This window comes from Colius striatus, chromosome 11, assembly GCF_028858725.1.
Source record: "Colius striatus isolate bColStr4 chromosome 11, bColStr4.1.hap1, whole genome shotgun sequence".
Taxonomy (NCBI): domain Eukaryota; kingdom Metazoa; phylum Chordata; class Aves; order Coliiformes; family Coliidae; genus Colius; species Colius striatus.
The window spans coordinates 2853977-2872612 of NC_084769.1; the positions used below are offsets into that span (position 1 = coordinate 2853977).

The 18636-nt window shown below is 39.4% G+C and overlaps 1 protein-coding gene across 1 annotated transcript in view; it reads right to left on the reverse strand.

The window, feature by feature from the left end:
• The window catches only part of EPC2 (enhancer of polycomb homolog 2), a 48469-nt gene that overhangs the window by 5502 nt on the left and 24331 nt on the right, over window positions 1–18636 (reverse strand). Inside the window, exons 3-11 of the mRNA XM_062004872.1 lie at window positions 17896–18041; window positions 14627–14833; window positions 13663–13811; window positions 13287–13419; window positions 10780–10971; window positions 10433–10522; window positions 7894–8039; window positions 7449–7792; window positions 1331–1467 (exon numbers count right to left, since the gene is read on the reverse strand). Coding sequence (XP_061860856.1) covers window positions 1331–1467; window positions 7449–7792; window positions 7894–8039; window positions 10433–10522; window positions 10780–10971; window positions 13287–13419; window positions 13663–13811; window positions 14627–14833; window positions 17896–18041 — 1544 coding nt within the window. The remainder of the gene's footprint in view (window positions 1–1330; window positions 1468–7448; window positions 7793–7893; window positions 8040–10432; window positions 10523–10779; window positions 10972–13286; window positions 13420–13662; window positions 13812–14626; window positions 14834–17895; window positions 18042–18636) is intronic.

Below are 18636 nucleotides of genomic sequence, written 5' to 3' on the forward strand. Positions count from 1 at the left end.
CAAGAGCATGTTAGATGGGGCCTGGAGCAACCTGGGCTGGTGGAAGGTGTCCTTGCCTGTGGCAGGGGGTTGGAATGAGACGAGTTTTAACGTCCCTTCCAACCCAAATCATTTAATCAGTCTATGTGTTTAAGGAGCTTCCTCTAAGAAAATTACTATGTCTTAAGCTTCCTTCTCTCTTCTGTCTCCAGGTAGCAAATATACTGCAAGTCTACAGAACTTTCAGTATTTATGGTACATTCATTCTCAGGGAGTAAAATTTGTACCACAGCATAACTGCCCACTGCACTCTGGAAGTACGAATCCTGGGTGAGCCCAGTAAGTACTGGAAAGACACCTTCAACTGGTGGTAGGTATCATTCTGCAATTTCAATTTATATTAACTAAGAAAATGACTTTGCATGGACATTCAGAGCATCTGAAAAACCCAAAATTCATTCCTTCTGTTTAAATAATCTGCTATGGTGGCATTACACTTAAGAGAAAAATGTAACCAGTAACTGCTAATAGAGAATTCCTGATTAATCAAAGCAGAAAATATGGAGGGGAAGGGATAAACAGCACTGGCAATTAGATATAATATGCTCAAAGTAAGATAAGTTTTCCTAGTCACAGACAACAGCTTTTGTATTTTCTTGTTAAGAAGTCAGCAGAAAACTAAGCTTCAAAGAAAAACATATATTCTTCTCTTGCATGGCACTACAGAGGAAAAATAGGATTCTTCTAGAAGATGGAAGCAGTAACAATGAGGATGGGGAGGGGGAAGGAAGCAAATTAAGTTTGTGAAACTATGGTTTTCCTCTTAGAAGCTACCAATTTTTAGTACTCACTGAACATCTGCTCATAACAGATTATATTACCTCATAAAGTAGTTTTAATAAAGAAGTCTCCTTGGACCACTTATGCAAGAAGGATAAAACCAGTGGAAACAATATGGCTTGAGAGAGCCCTGGCTATTTCTACACTGACTGACTCTGTATTTTAATGTGTTAGCTGTTGACAAAGCCTCTCACTCAGCCTTTAAGATGTGGCCATAGTATATGACTTAAAAAAAATCCCAACCAAACAATAGGTTTTGATGTTGAAACTGAAAATACTACCTGATTCCAAAGAGAAAACAGAGAGCAAGGGATTTGTATTGGCTACAGCATGAGTTGCCTTCTGGGTGCTCTACAGCAAACTGGAAAAGCATCTTGCCTGAAAGCATTCCACATTCATTCCAAAATGTAACATACTTACTGAGGAGTTGGATTTAGCTCATAAAGGCAATGAAAAACCCAGTAAGCAAACAGGAATTAATCAGCATATGATGACACTGAAGGTGCATTACCTGTGCTTTCGGATGTGTCTGTTGTGAGGAATGCTGAGATTGCTGTTTCTGCTGAAGCTGAGCAAGTTGTTGCCTCTGCATTTGAACTAACTGCTGTTGATGTGTCTGAAATTGTTCTTCTGTAATACCCCCTGTTACTACAGAAAAGAAAGTGAAGCCAGGGTTAAACAGGCCTGCACAAAACAAATACATCTCAAATGCAAGAGCCCATCCACGCTGGATAACAAGGGCTTGAAGACAACATATATCATGTTAGATGCTTGCAAAGATCTCCTTAACACAAGAATATGTGAAGAGGTCAGGCTAAATCTGTTTGTTATGCTCTTTTAGCATTAGATCAATTTATAACAAAGAATTCACAGATTTCACTGCTTTTAAGTGGTTTTTCTCTTTGGTGGCTTTCTCTCCAGTAGATTTTAGCAAAAGCTTAAAGAAATTAACTTTGTCAAAACAAGCACATCCTACAAATCACAGCTGAGGAAGAAGCACACTGGGCTGAGTTAGAAATCTTCTTTCCCAGGGAACACTGGGCATCTATTACTGTACAACTTCTCTTCCTACAGTCCCTTTTTATTTCTTGCTCCAACACCAGAATGGACTTTGTGATGGAAGTTTAAGCCTGGCATTTGAAAACACTTATTTCAACAGCACAACCAGAATTCATGTATTTAAAGTCTGTATAGTTTTATACCAGCCCTCAACTGAAAGCATTATAAATTAATATACAATGACAAAGCTCATCTCCAGGTCTAAAACTTAGTAAATACTTGCAAGTATCACAAAGCTCTGTTTATTTAGCTAATCCAGTTTGACCTTCCTATTTCACACCTCCTCTTTCCTGAAGGAAATGCTTGTTTCACTTCAACAGGATTTTCTCTGCTGATTAATTTCTGGTTTGGTTTTGCTTAAGAATGATCTAATAAGTTTGTTTATTAATGAGAACCAGGTTAATGTTACCCCAGCAGTATCATACTCGTGACAACTGAAGGGAAGGGTGAGGGGGAAAAGCTGTTCTCCATATCCTACCCACAAACAACTGCACACTTGCTACACTGAAAACACTGTTCAGTGTTTTACATAAAAACCTGGAGTTTTGTGCAGCTGATGTTAACCTGAGAGCTAAGTTCTCCTAGGAGGAAGTAAAAACATAATTCACTCACAAAGATTCCCATTAACTACGCTTCAGCAGCTTATTTTGAATTCTATTTCACAAAGACTGAAGCCATCCCTCTCAAACACCTGAACTCTGCAGGAGAAGCATCTCATTGAGAGACACCAGGCTACCATGGGTAACATTACAACATGAAGTGATTCACCTTTCAGGGTCTGGCTCTTTCATTTACTAGTCAGAATACTCATGGTTGTCATACAACTCCATCCTGAATAAATATCACAATTACTGCTGAGACTGTTCAGAAACTAGTACTGAACCTTCTCTACTGTTACACTGTTACAGGAGGTTTCAACCATGTCAGGAGGACATACAGAAATCCAATGACTTACACAATCACTCCTAGTAGATTCTAGGGATAATTTTCAACATACTCTAAAATCAAATTCCTTTGTATTTAGCTTTACTTTGTTCCTCTTGAAGACCTTTACCTATACCTACAAGCACTTCCCTCAAAGTTCTGTCAGCTAAACCTGCTAAGCCCCTTCACAACGGTCTCCCAAAACGTGCAGCACTACTAAAGGGAACAGAGCCAAGAACATTAGGGGATATTACATATGTATTTCTATTCTTAAGTTCTGAGGTAACAAAGTCCAGAACATACCTTCTGTTTTACAAAAAAAGTTGTTCTAGAACAAGCCCATATGGCACAAAGAAACACCTAAATTGCATGTAGCTCTAATTATTAGCTGTCTGCAGTACAGGGGAACTCATTTAGACTCAAAGTTACTCTCTTCTGTGGACTGTAAAGACACAATATAGAAAGCAGCCTCTGCATCAGAGGATCACCTAATTCAGCCTATGTATCAAGTCTATGTTTTCAATCTCCCTTCCCTTCCAGTTTGACACACAAAGTCCTGAAACACTCTCTTACAAGGTACAGGGAAGACCACCACAGTACTGCAACAATGGCTCTCTTTGCCCTTACATGTTTGTATTCCACTCAGCTGACTAATGATCACCAGGTATTTATTCAGTGGGCAGGCTGAACTCAGCTGTTAGCCTTGTTCTAAAACACCAGATGTTCATTAGCACATTTAATATCATTTGCTTCTGCCAAATCAAACAACTGAAGGGTCCTAGAGAAAAAGAAAAAAACACAAACCTCTATGATGTCCCAAGGTGGCCTTTAAGGTCATAATTGAGTGCAAGACTTGTATAAAAGGTTCAATTTAACAGAATTTTAGCTTCCACTGCTGAGTACCAGGATTCTGTATTTTACCATAGCCTGACTATACTGCAATACTACACAGAACAGGGTAAAAAGTCAATGTGAAACTAAGTCTTCCAGGCTCCTCTCCTCTTTGACAGCTTTGGCTTGGATTAGTATGTCACTCCTCTCAGCATCTGAAGGCTTTAATCAAAGATCATCTTTGAGGCTGCCCTAAAACTGGTATTTCATTAACTACTTGTACAGGGTACTTAATTCTGGAAGAAAAATCCCCCTAAAATATAAAATCTTGTTCCATAAGCAAAATTCTACAACTGAGAATGCCATCACCTGCAGTTGCCTTCTGTTTCTAGGGACATGGGAACTAAACAGACAACTACCTGAGCAGGTCATTGGAACCAGCAGCTGAAGCAGACTGCAAGCCAAAACGTATCACTGACTGTACAAGCTGCTGTAGATTTTGCCTAAAGCCTACTTGCTTTAGTCCTCAAAATCAGCTGAGCTGCACTCTAGGAATTCAGCAAGTAGGTTAAGTATTACTTAACTGTCCTAAGTAGTACCATCTATAAAGTCCTAATAACTCCCCTCCTCCAGCACCTCTCCTGATGACCGGCTCTATCTTCAGGTCATCAGTTTCTCTCATTTTAGATTCAACAGAGAATTCTTCTGGAGGCATCTCTGGCAAAGAGACCAGCTTACTTCTCCAGACAGTGTGCAAGCCTATGAGAACTTTCCATAACTGATCAAAGGGTACAGACTGTTTCAGTGATCTTGCCTCTAAGTTCCTCAAATTCAATTCTCCCATTTGCATTTCTCATCACATGAGCAAGGGTAATTTAGCTTGAAACAGTGCACTTGAAAGTGCCTAATCAGTGCATGAAGAAAGAAAAGACTAGTCCCATGTTTTTAAAGTGTCTTTCTGTTTGTACAATGCCTAGTATTTGTGGAAATACCATAGTAAGAGTTACTTCATTAATATAAGAGAAAAATATCATACAGAGGTCGCTTGAAATATTCTTGTGCACCGAAACTCAAAGCAAGCAGCTCCAAGTCTCCCTCTGAACTAAAAGCAAAAAACCCAAACCAATCAGTTTACCTACTGTCATTGTTGCCTCTACAGGCAGTTCTATGCCTACAGGTAAGCATGCTATCAAATCAACTGATTTCAACCATCATCTCCCAAGCAGGAATACTGTAATAATGATAGCACCTGTGCTCATTTAATGCACAACCACACTTTGACCACTTCTTTTACAGTTTACTCACTATTTACAAACAAGGAAATCTAACAGCATCTTGCTGTCTCAGTTATGTGGCCATGAATTCTGTTACCTATTGCATCTGATCCTCTACTGGAATTAACTGACCTGTTTTGTAATTTAAATTTGGAAAGACAAAGGTCTTCTGTAAGCACACATTTCCCTGTATGATGTACTTCAGCTACTGAGTGATCTCTAGTCTAATCTAAATGTATTCATCAGAAGGGCTCCAAAATGATACAAACAAAATGGAATTACTGCTCCTCTACATCCATCACATTGGCTTTATGCATTTTAAAAGATATTTTTATAGCCTCTCCCACCAGTACAATGTACATTTATCTATCCTTTCCTTTATTCTAACACTGCAAATCCTCCAGTACATGTCAGGCCTGTCATTCATTGCCAAGCAGTACCAACAATTTGGTTTTATTCTTGTTGATGGTATCACCTGAATCAGGAAGAGGTGACATTCTTTTCCTGTACATACACAGGTTTTCATCAAAACACAGCTCTTCCCCCTCTCCTTTCCCTGCACCTACTGCTTAAAGGCTGTTCTCATTTTTGTTTACTTATGTACTATTTGGAATTCTCTTTGACTGATGCAACTTTCATTCAGACTAAAGCCAAATATGGAGATTGCATGAATTTCTTAAACCTTCTTCCTTCACTCACTTGTTCACATACTATTAAAAACAGATATATCAGCTTCCATCCCAAAATACTGCCCAAGTTTCTCAGGTAGATTCTACCCTCAGGAAAAAACAACCCAACTAAACAAAAGCTATCTCCCCAGAGCAGAATTCAAAGCCTCAGAGTTTTACATCTAGCTAATCCTCAAATAATAATCTGATATTTACTGTATTATTATGAAAAATTCAATGGAAAAAAACAAGTCAACTTCACCTCTATCTTTTTGGCAACTTTCCTTACCTTCGTGTCATCATACTTCACTCATGCAAACAATCACAGAATCTTAAGGGTTGGAATGGACCTTGGAAGATCATCCAAGTCCAACCCCCAAACCATTTGCTTCAACAAGACATCTCTTGATGCTTATCATCAATAATCCCATCACCCAAAACTGCCCCTTTCTGCTCCAGGTGACACTCTGGAGAGTTCCTTACAGAACGTGACCAGAGCACATTATGTCTGTTCTCTTCATACAACTGAAAAATACTCCTGTGCAAGTCTTCTCACAAGAGAGAGAACAACACAAAGGTTGCAATGATTACACTGAAAAGTTGTAAGAGTATTAGGCTGGAATAAATACCCTGTGCTTGTGTCAGTACTACACTGATGTGACTTCATGAGCTAATGCTCAGTCTTTTAAAACTGTAACTTAGAGAAAACTGATTTTGTCTTCCAGGAATTCAGCTTCTACAGATGAACTCTAAAAGTGTATTATTGAAGGCTAAATACCCAATCCTGCAACTGACAAGACCATTCTACATCTCTATAAAGTTATTATGGATCAGCTCATTATATTATCTAATTACCTAGTTCTGTATATGCACAATAGAGTAGGAAAAGAATTGTTGATGCTTGGTAGACATATCCACTTTTGGCATATCCACTGCTGTTCAGCTTTTTAAAGAATCATACATCCTTTTATGATCATAAATAAGTGATGATGTTAAAACTTAAGCAATTGCAATCCCTGCTATATGAAACAAGTGATGTCAATATTGCTAATAGAAGCTTCAAAGAATTTTTTCTTTCGGTGGCTTTTATTCCACCTGCAGTGCTTCCACACCCAAAGAGCTGACAAAAGGTCTACAGAGATAGAAGCATTGGGTGTATTTTATACTCTTGTGAAGATACCATGAGAAACTTCTTTTTTAATGTAAAACTGTTTATATGTGAATGGCTGTCTTGCTCCTCTGGAGCTATTGGGTCATAAAGCTGAACACTGAGAGACAGCTGCAGGGAAAATCCAAACACAATCAACGGCTGAGGATGTTCTGAAAAAGGTCAGCAGAGAAGGCCCACTGCTGGATGTTTTCCAGTGCAACAGCAAGCACCATTTGCAGGCTTTTTCATGTCTGCTCAGTAGGCTTACTGATGTACTACTGGTTTGCTGAGCTGTTTTGACAAGATTCAAAAAGAAAAGCTCTGTCAACAGAAACACCCCACCCCTCACCTAAGAAACTGGTATCCTTATGCGTTTACAAAGAGCATTCCTCTCTCCTTAAGCTTAAGGCCAAATGAAGTCTCTTGGACTCAACCACAGCTAAGCAGCAACTCTTAAATAGGAGAGGAATCCCTCCTTTGGATAATGTGTATTTAAGTCCAGAACTTTACCAAGATGCCACTAAAACTGTAATAAAATGAAAGCATAGAGGAAGGGGACTGTTTGAGGCAAATTTCTATATATTCTAAAGGAACACAAAATAATTAGCTGGTATCTTTGGCTTAGGTCCACATCACTGCCGAAGATGTTATCAAGTCCAGTCACAAGTAATACCACCAGAGTTCAATACTTTCAGTTCCAGGAGAGTTCAAATCCTTGCCTACCTGATATGCCGTTCTTGCTGGTGTTCAATAAAGCTACAGATGCTGCAGAGACTCTTTTATTATTCACAGTCTGCCCTGGTTTCCTTGAGGTACATTCTTCGCTATCACTGTCCTGTAGATTTAGTAGCCTTGGCTGAAAACACTGCAGTCGACATGATCTGATATTGCTTAGTATTTCAGAGAGGGACAGTCTGTTTTCAAAGCGTTTATTGGAAGCATTGGTCCGTGAAAAATTAGAAGAAAAGTCTAAAGTCTGGGAAGAGCTTGAAGAACTGTTCAGCATTTCTGGGTCAATCTGTCTCAAGACAGGATCATGTTCTGTGGATATTCGGTCCATTATAACCCTGATGGAAGAGGATGAAAAACAAGATGTTAGTTTAAATATCTCTTTCTAATACTTTTAGCCTTGGGAGGGGAACGACGAGTAAAAATAACCCAACGGTACCTTCCACCCCTGCCAATCCGTCTTCTTGCAAATCCTATACATCTTCTTGGAATTGTAAGGGTTGTAAGGCAATGCCTGAACCTCAGTTTGTCCAAATCTGCCAAATCTGAGCTTTCGTATGAAGAATTAGTTTGGTCCAAACGAGGCTGTAAAGGAAAAAGGCAATTCTGCATTTAGAGTGCATCATTTGATCAGGTTACTAACAAGTGGATTGTCATGCACAGTACAGGAAATGCCCACACAACTCTCACTTGATTGATATGCTCCAATCATAAAAGAACTTGGAAGATTTTTGTTTTAAGAACCACATGAATTCATGAAGAAGAAAAGTCCTCTTTCCTCAATTAGTCATAAAATGAGATGTCACAACCAAAATATGGAACAAACTAGGATTCCTTCCTTCTCCCAAGAAGCAAAAAAGACCGTCCTACTCAGATAAATGCCCATCTAGCTCAGTAGCATTTGTCTGGTAATGGCTCTTTTGGTGATTCATCACAAGACACAAAACAACAGAGCAGTTCTTGTTACAGCCTCTGACCTTCAGGCTCTCAGAAGGCAAAGGACTACCTGCAGGCAAGGCTGCATGTTGACTAAGTTCTGTAATCAGCTGAGGGCCTATCCTCCTCACAAACATGTCTAATCCCACTAGTAAGGGTCAGTAGCATAAAAGCTTTTGTCTGTAAAAAGTTGACAAATAATAACTGATAGAAATACCTCAAAACTATATGCACAACTCCAGTGCTAAGTATCACACTACAGATCACAGCACTTTGTGTGACAAAGGAAACAGCGAGGCCTGTTCATTTATTAAACATCCTGTAGAATCACCAACTGAACCAAAGCAAAGTGACAACAACTCTCAACTCATACAGCTTGCAACTTAACTGCAATTCATTTCAAGAGGGGTTCCTACATGTGCAGTTCAGTTGTACTCATGAACATGTCCTGCCAAAGGTAATAGATGATGCTCTGAAAGGCCTTTGGTGCAATACACATCATTCAATTATCAGATCCAGACTGTAGCTGCCATTTCAGCTTACTTTGGGGTATTTGTATTACTTCATTAATATCTTTGTTACTATTATGAACTCAGAACTGCATCATCTTTACAAGCAGAAATCCTGTGTGCTCTTTGAAATGCCTAATATGACATAATAATCATTAGAACCCAACAGTGCTGCTCTAGATTCAATCAATTTATGTTAAGAGCTAACCAAAACTCAAACGGCCTCAGTAGTTAAACTCTAAATGGCCAACATTAAGGCTGTTAAATAGCTTGCTTCTAAACAGCAAAGTAACAGAACAGAATGAAAATGGAAGTTTTCAGTTTTCTCAGCTTCTTTTGAAAAGGGAGTTAACTCACAGACTAAGGAAAAATAAAATCAGGATCAACTCAAAGCAAGAGAGCACTCAGCTAATCCTCTGAAGCTAAGCAGAAAAGGTAACTAGGTTAGCAGTCAACAGGGGAAAAACCAAACTCACCCAAACATCAAGAATAAGAGGCCACACAGACAAAACAGGTAGCAAACAGACAAGTATTACCTTAAATAATCCCCTAATAAATCTCTAAAAGAAGAGGAGTTAAAAATAAGGACATATTCTTGGAAAGAGAACTGTCTGTGGTACTGTGGCAGTGACTACAACACAGCAAGCCACTGCAATGCAGGCACAAGAGCCAGCACACAACTGACCTGTGCACAGAACTTCCAGTGCCAGACGCCCCAGAATGCTCAAATTGTAGTGTGGGCATGTCTGAGCTTCTGAAACCACCCACCTAGTGACTGACTTCTCCCTAGGAGGCTTTGAAGGCTACACAATGACACAATTACTGTGTCATGTAACTTCATTCTTCCCATGGGAAGCAAACAAAGAAAGATCAGGACCATTGTAGTGTTGTGTTGCCTTTCTTGGTCCTCTGCAGCCCAAAGTTCCCCATCTATAACCAGATGCTTGGCAAAAAAAGTCACTGTTAGAGGTTTTGAGATGATGACAGGACTTCTCTAACTAGTCTTTGTCCTCTGCACATTTTGCAACTGCAACCTCATGTTTTTAAAGGTATCTACAGTTCACACTAATTTCAAAGGAAATTTGACATAAATGTATGAAAAAATCCTCAGGAGATTAAACCCCTCTGCTTCAATCTCAGACTCCACTCAATGCCTCAGTAGGATGCTCTCAGCAGGTCTGAGATCTGGGACAACTAGTACCTAACTTTAACGAGCTCTACAAGCTGCAAAGAAAGGACATGCTAAGAAAATCCAGGGGAACAAAAAACCCCTCTCCCTTCTTAACAGTGGCTGAATTGGTCTGCAGGCAACACATTACATTCTCTTCAGGTAGTGACAGAGGAAAAGGACAATGAGAATAATTCTTGTGAAGACTGAAAACAATTTCTTTGGATTCACCAAATCATCAAAGCTTTAGAAGTGAAAGTGAGAACAGAAGAATCATTACATTAGCACTATGCCCATCTACATTTAAAAACCCCAACCCAACAGAACAAAAGCTGCCACACTAAATCCAACACTGAGGGTCTTACAGCGTAATACTGGCATCCTGCTCTTCTCCTGAAAGCACAAGGTCCATCAGGATCGTTTTCTTCTTCTGCTTCTGATACTGGTGAGGGTACCTGGACCAGAAAGCAAAGCCATGCTTATATAATGTAACTTGTTTTATTATATGAGTTTCTATTCATACAATGTGAAGTGCCACACGTGTATATGAAATGCAGGGCTTAGAAGACAACAAACTCACTGTTCATACAAGTATCTTTCATATATATCTACTGTCTGACAGTTAAGCCTTCATTTCAAGCTAGGCTGGGCAAATTACAGGCAACTGCAATCTCTGCCTTCTGCACACTGAGGTTTTATAACAGAGAATTACCTGCAGGAACTCATCTTCATCTGAACTGTGGAAGTCATACTGTTTAATATCGCTCTTGCTGATGGCAGGCAAGGGCTCGGCAGAGGGCTGTTGAGGAGTTATCACACACTCCATTTTAGGCTTCTTCAGATACTTCTTCTTCTGACGTACAACATCTGACACCTCCTCCTTTAGAGATGAGTGATGTGGATGCTGTGTGTGAAAAACAAACAGGTACTGAAAAATAGAGTAATTAACCTTTGCTCTTCTTATGCCTTAAGACAAGGCTGCTTATCTTCCAAGCCTCATCACGCAGCACCTGTAGCCTCTTTCAGACACATCATGCAAAACATACTCAAAACATTAAAAAAACCCAGAAATTTACCTCTGTTCATCTTTAGATATTAATAAATGAACTGAAAGCTTTCAAGCCATATGACTAGCAGGGAGGTGCCTTGCTTCACAGCACACTGTGTACAGCAACTGCAAATCCTGTTCCAGTCATTTGCTGAGATCTCTTATCTATGACAAGCATTTCCATTTTCTGAACTGCTCTGATTGTTTCTTTTGAACATATCTCATTTGTTTCATGTTTCTCAGTTTATATTTTTTAAGAGATGTAATGTTATCTGGGTTTTCTGTTTAAGATTTTGCTAACATAAAACCTCTGCAGCAAGCAACTCCATCAACATTAAACCTTTCACTTGAATGGAACCGCTTCAAAGCTTTTAAATCAAGAGGAAAATTACTTCACTTAAAAAAGTCTCTCTTGAACTGTTCAAGTTCACCTCAAGTTAATACTTATCACCAGGTGTCTAACTGAAACCAACTCCAGTAACGGAGCTCAGCTTCAGCACCGGAGACGAGAAGCCCGTGGCTCAAGAGTCCTACGGGAGAAGAGTAGCGAGGGACTGATATTCAGGGCTGTGACCACTAGGTGGGTGTCGCGGGTGCCAAATACCAGTTTCCAAAGGTCTTCAACTCTCCAAGCACTTTACAATAACTAGAATTTGAGGTTATTTCCTCAAAATTATGTTTTCATTCGAAGTTGGGTGGGTTTTCTTTCCTGTCACATTAACAGTGGAACAGTAGCTCTTACTCCTTTTCTACACTGTACAGAGTTTGGTGAGGTTAACTATAATGATGCCATTACGATGGCTTGCAGGGGAAAGTTGGGGGTTTGCTTTAGTTTGTTTGTAGGGTTTGTTTTTAAAACATTGCTATCTAGTATTTATTTTCTAAAGCAAAGACAGCTCCTAAGAAGGATAAAAGATACTTAAGAGCTAAACAGGAAAACCAGTATGAAGAAGTAGAAATAAGACAAGCAGAACAAGTATTTGTAACAATACAACCACGCTAAGGTTGGAGCAGTTAATTTTGCAATTACTGCCCATGCTAACTGCAAGGAACCCCACAAATCTTATTCAAGGAGTCATTTTAAAGCACTAACCCAGGATGGATACATTTGTCAGTACAGCTGCTCACAGAGTAAGCTGCTTATGACTGTACTGCTAGTTGTCATTTCATCCTATCAGAACCACATGTCACCAGAACCAACAGCTACAGTCACAATCACAGTTAACATCAGCCTCCAGAAGAAAAGCATTTCAATTCTGCACAGACATAAAGACTGTCGTCATAGGGATTGTGAGGAGCGTGCAAAACATTACAATCTCATCTGGTACTGGCTCAAACAGTGACAGAATATACAGAGTTCCCTCAGATGAACTTGTTATTTTGAGTGGAATAAGTTCCTTCATGAGACAAGAAAGAAAATGTGGTATTTTTAGCTATGGATTATTCTTGCATTACCATTTCTCTGGATGTTACTAAAAAGATTCCCAAATTTAGCTGCTCTTTCTTCCACCTTCCTACATTTGCTGCTTCTTAATGCTGAGGGCCAAGCAGTGGCACACAGCATTAAGAAGCATACAAGCCTCAGTAATAACCAGTATCCACAAATTCCAGCAAGTGTTGGTTTTTAAAACACTAGTTGTTTGCAACTTTGTACAGCTGTAAAGAGGTAACAGTTGCATTCCTGTGCCTGGAAATGTTACTCATCAAAGATTACTTAAGGGATTCAGAATAATTTCTGGAACCCTCTGGTATTCTACTTTCGCAGAGAGCCAGTCAGTACTCGTGGACAACACCAGTAGGAAAGTTCAGTGCTCTGTCTCCCTTTGAACAGAGAAGCAAAAATAATTCACTCTACTTTGCAATTTCATGGATGTGCTTACGTCCACTGAACAGGTCATCTTCACACCCCCTTACAACCAAACAGCCAGAACTGAGAAGGAAAACAAACACTGCTGCTGTTTAAAGAAATAAACAGCAGTGGCAGACAATCATTTTAGAACTTCTGTAGGAAAAACAACAAATGTGAAACTGGAAGCAAGCATAAGCCTACTGGTCTCCTACCTTCAAGCACAACAGCCTCCTATTCAGTTCTCCAATGCACATATCTGCTGGATATATTCAAAAGAACACTGAAACCACTCACCAGAGACTGGCAGCAGAAGAAAGCTTACCTTAACTTTACATTCTTGAACTTTGTGATGATTTCCATTATGAAGAGTGGATGGAGTTATGCTCATCTCTTTTTCAGGTCTATTAAGCTTCACTTCATTGAGGATTTCACCTCCATAATCACCCAAATGGTACCTCAAAAAACACCATTAAAAATGTGAGACTGCATTTCCACTGAAATGTTTGGCAGACACAGAACAAAAAGCTGCACAACTCCCTTCTAACTGCAGCTTCTGAAGTTTGTGGTGCTAAGTTTTCTGAGTGCAGAAGACCAGCATCCCCACAGAAATAAATGACAGGACGTGTTTTCACATCTAATGGATGAAAACAGGTGTCTTGTCTAAGTGACTTCTTAAGAGACACAACTTGCAACTTTACCTTTTCTCAACAACTTCCAACGTTAAATGCAATAGCTCGCGTTTGGTTTTCTCTCTCCTCTTGATCATCTCCAAAATTGTTATGGCTCTGCTGAACTCTCTTCTTAATTTCAACATCTTCTCGTAAGACGCTTCATCGTTCTTTCGATTCTATTGAAAGATTAAGTCAATGTTAAGTCAAAAGCACAACCTGTCAGGCACAAATAGCAAAAACTAACTACACAATGCTGCTGCAAGTGAGAGTCATATGAGTGCATTCAAAAGGGACTTCTTCTAAAGCATAACCTAGCTAGTAAAGCCACAAAACCCCAACTTTTAAGAGTAAGCTGAAAATTAATTTTGACTCCTCGGATTCTGTATCAACCCTGTGCAAGCTGATCAGAACAAGGAATTCAAGACTTGGCTCCCCAAACATTTTTCCTGCCTTGACTGTGAACACAATAAATGTGTCTGCAGCTGATGTAAAATTCTCAGCAGTTACAGATTCCCTAGTTCAAATCAATTCATGCTGCAAATACAAAAACTGAACTATCTGCTCCATGACAAATGGAAGATTGTTTTCTTCTTCCTCACAGAAAGGGAGGTGTGTAACCCAGCAAGTCCCACAGCTGCTTGTTTATGTGCCAATACCTTTCTTGAAATGGACAGACTGTAAATTGTCTATATACAGCTGAAGGATTACACATTGCCTACATCATCCAGCAGGTTTGAAATGTAGCTGGGTCATCTGATAGTGCAACTATTAAGAGACATGATCAGATCAGTGACTGTGGATACTGTAGGATTCCAAACCCAGTCGGATGAGTTCCTGTGTGCCCTACTCTAGGTGGCCCTGCTCCGGCAGGGGGTTGAACTGGATGAGCTTTTGAGGTCCCTTCCAACCCTTGAGATTCTGTGATTCTAAATCAAATTGATGCCTCCCACTTCAAGTGAGAAAGGTAAACCAGAAAAGCTTGACGAGTTACCTTTCTTGTCTGCATCTTCTCAGTTCTCCTCCGGAAGGCAACGTAAGGGTCGTTGTTGGTGGAGCCGTCCCTCTTTTCTTGTTTGATTTGGGGGATGAGAGATGGCCCCCTGCAATTCTTACGCTTTCTTACCCAGTAGTCATACACAGCCTTAATAAGGTAGTCATCCTCATTTAGCAGCAACTTAGCTTCCTGAAGTGTTACAAGCTAAAAGAGACAATTCAGAAGGTGCAACTGAGATGGAGGTGGGGTGGTGGTGCAGGGAGAAAGTCATGGCACACTCACATCTCTTGCACACTTGGTCCTTTCTAGTGCAAGAGGGTAAAACACTGATCTAAGTTGAAGCACTTAAGCCATCAGTTGGTCTTTCCAAGCTATAGTTCCCAACTTTTCTGAACCAGCATTGTCATATCACAGAAACTTTCATACTGTTTTCAGATATCATGAAAAATTGATGAAGTTCTAGACTATTGTATGAAAGAATTACATGCACAGGATATAAATAACTTACTACAGCCTGCAGTTCATGATCTGGGAATCACTTTTAATTTGCCTATTTTTTTCTAAAAGTGAAGGTTTTCATTGGTTAGCCATTATTAATGCATGGTTCTTTGCAGTTTAATATTGATCTCCCTAGAAGGTATTTTACTGTAGACAGAATATATTCTGAAGCAAAATTACTTGCTGGATTTTTACCCAGAAATGTTTACATGACAGAAAAGGCTAATGACTGTCCCTGTTTATTACAGCCCAAAGACACAAAGACTTTCACTTCTCAGGTAAGTTATTGCAGTAAGAAGTCATTAAAAACAAATCTCTTTTTCCCTTTTTATATTGAAATCAGACTAAATAAATGCAAAAATCACCACTAACTAGTCTATTGTCTAACATGCTCATATAGTCTTAAACTCAAGTGACAGCACTTCATCTTCCTCATAATTTGAACAACTTAAGTTTGCAGGTTTACAGGTCAAATTATGTTCAATCTTGTCCCTACGTTAGGATAAGCTGAAAATGAGACATTTCAGAGAAATAAGGATATCCTAAGTGTAACTGCTATTACTATACAAGTGTTAATTCCAGCCAGAACAGAATAAAACCCTTTAGTCTACAGCAGAATTTGAGAAACACTGAACTGCTTTTAAAAGAAAGGAAGAAAAAAAAGGGAGGTCACTAATTTGTGCTTACGAGTTCATGCAGTATCAAAACAATCATTTTGCATCTGCTCTACCTAGAATGGACATGATTAACACACACACACTTACTAGCATACCCATGTAAAAGTTGGTATGACTGTGTGTGTAGCTAATACTAACCAACATGAATATTGCTTAAATAATACTTTTGGTCCTGTTTGTCCTTTACTCCCCATTTTCCATTGATATATTTCTTTAAAATGAAATAACCCCAACAACTCTGCCTTGAGTACACAGTTAGAAAAGCTAAACTGACCTCGCCTGCTTGCTTTTACATGTACTGCCAGTACCATGGATGCAGAGCTCCTACATTACTTGTTTAACTCAGGTTCTCAAAATGCCCAAGAGGAATGTCTGAACCCTCTCCTTGGTGAGGAAAGGCATTCCCAGCAGCAACATCCTTTTATGTTTCAGAGGTAAGCCACGTAAACTGTAAGTGAACTGTGTAGCAGCCCCAAGTGAGATCTGAGCACATTATAACCCCACGTGGGGAAGGAGTTTGCCAGGCAGACAAGCTTCTTTTCTTTCCCAGGCTCCAATAACCAGCAAGAGGTTTTTTTATCCCACTGCTCCTAACACAGAAGCTCAGGACAGAGCTACTCTACATCAGCTGAAAATGTTCTGTAGCCCAAAAGCAGGACAAGAAGCTTGAACACATAAATGGCAATCTCTGAAGTTAGGCAGAAAATTCAACACAGGAAGCCTCATCAACATTTCATCTATAAAGAGGATTTCTCATGACACACCTTACCTTCAAGGGGGAGCCTATTTTACAAGAAGCAATTACAATGCTTCAAGCACATTAAGACCTTCTCTGTCATGGATTTCAAGTAAGAGCGTTTTGGTTCAAAATGCTCACTTCTGTAATGCTTCAGTGTTATTGACATTTAAAGGCAAAGGAAAGGGTCAGCTGTCTCCAGAAGGAAAAGCCATACTTATTTTATTTTAGGAAAAGATCTTCCAATTCTTAAATTTAACTTCCATTACTGAAGCAATGAAAGATGAAACCAGTGTAAGAAGGATGCAAATTAATCTTGAGAAGTGATAACCAGAACAGCTTTAACTGAATGCCAAAACAGAGGTATCTGCATCGAAGTGCCAAGAGATTTGAGTTCCACATGTTCAACAAGTATCATCCAATATACTCTGCCATTTTTTATTTCACATCGCATCTTATTTGAAGAGTAAGAAATCTTTACCTAATCATTGATAAAGTTGCTCTAAGATGTAGAGAACACAGCATTTTGGCATCTTAACATATAGCACTGAACTACATCATTAAGTAATTGAGGCACAGCAAGGATCCTGCAATGGCTTTTCATTCCTGCAAAACATCCACCTAATGAGAAATGACACTACCTACTTCAAACTTGCCCTTCAGAAACTGATCCTTTAGATGTCATTCCTCAGTAATGTTTTGGGCTGTAAGACCCTTCCCTCCAGACACTGGCCTTCTGGAACACCTCAGGAACTCACTATTAAGATACTGGTTCCCTTCTGATAAAATGACTAAATAATACACAGGACATGCTTGCTTCTTAGGAAGGAAACCAGCCTTCAACTCTGAATCAGAGTATAACTTACTTTCTTGTATCTGTGCAGTTTCTACTACAAGGGCCCAAGCTTAACAAATGCTTTGCTTCACTGTCTATGCTTCCAAGCTTCTAACCTTCAAGCATCAACTGAAGTCCATGTCCACTAGTGAAACAAAGGATTTAGATTCTCATATATGTTTATAGCCAAATCTATACACTTACTGATAACCACAAGCTTCATCTGTATCACTACAGGTAAAATCAGATGTTCCAAGCTGTCCTCTCAAACACACTGTGCTCAGGAATTAAAACTCAAAAACAACTCTCTCAAAGCTTCCCCCAAAAGCTGCTTCTTCTAAGTTATCAATATTGACAATGAGACAGCAATATGATTTCTGTGTAACTGCAGACTCACACAAACACACTTATCCTGTTAGTAGGAAATAAACTGTGGAGAAAAAAATCCCCACCCAGAAGTACTCCATCACAGAACTCAGGAATCAAAACCCTTAGGGGACTGCTTAGCACAGTACAATACCTGACTGGAACTGGCTTTTTCAAGTCTGTCAACCATTATTTCAAACTGCAGTGGCTTGATCTCCATCTTCCGATTTAGTCTGTTCAGTAAGGTTTCATCCTCAGAGTCCATGTCATAATCTGGCTGCTCATTGTCCAGATTGAAGGCTGAAACAAAAATACACACACAAGCTTGAAATCCTTGATAAATAACATACTGTGGAAATTAACAGAGGCAGCAAAATGCTATTATACCCATGCAAGCCAAGAGTTAAAATGCTTCTTGGTGCTGTTATAACACAGCTCCTCCAGAATATCATGATAAAATTCTCCACAATCAAACCCCAGACTTGGGGAAAAAGCACTTAAAAACCACTGAAGTTCCAATATCATTTCAGTTGTCTATTTTTGAATAGTTCAAGCCCAGAGTCTTAAATCCTTAACAGACTAAACTTTATCCCTTCCCCCCCCCCCATTCTATAACTATAAACATCAGACTAATGTGACAAACTATAAACATCAGACTAATCCTGTGGGAATTGTTATGGTTTTCTCCAAAACCAACTCAGGTCCAGATGCAGAACCCAAATATTTCTCCATGGTCTCCAAACAGTCAGTTCCCAACTTTACAGCAAAGATTCCTCTTTGTGACAGATTGTGTTATTCATTTTCCATAGTTAGAGGACGTTTATGGTCCTACTACAAGCAGAAGGAATTTATCATTCAGATACTACAGCAGAAACTAAACTTTACAACAAGTCTG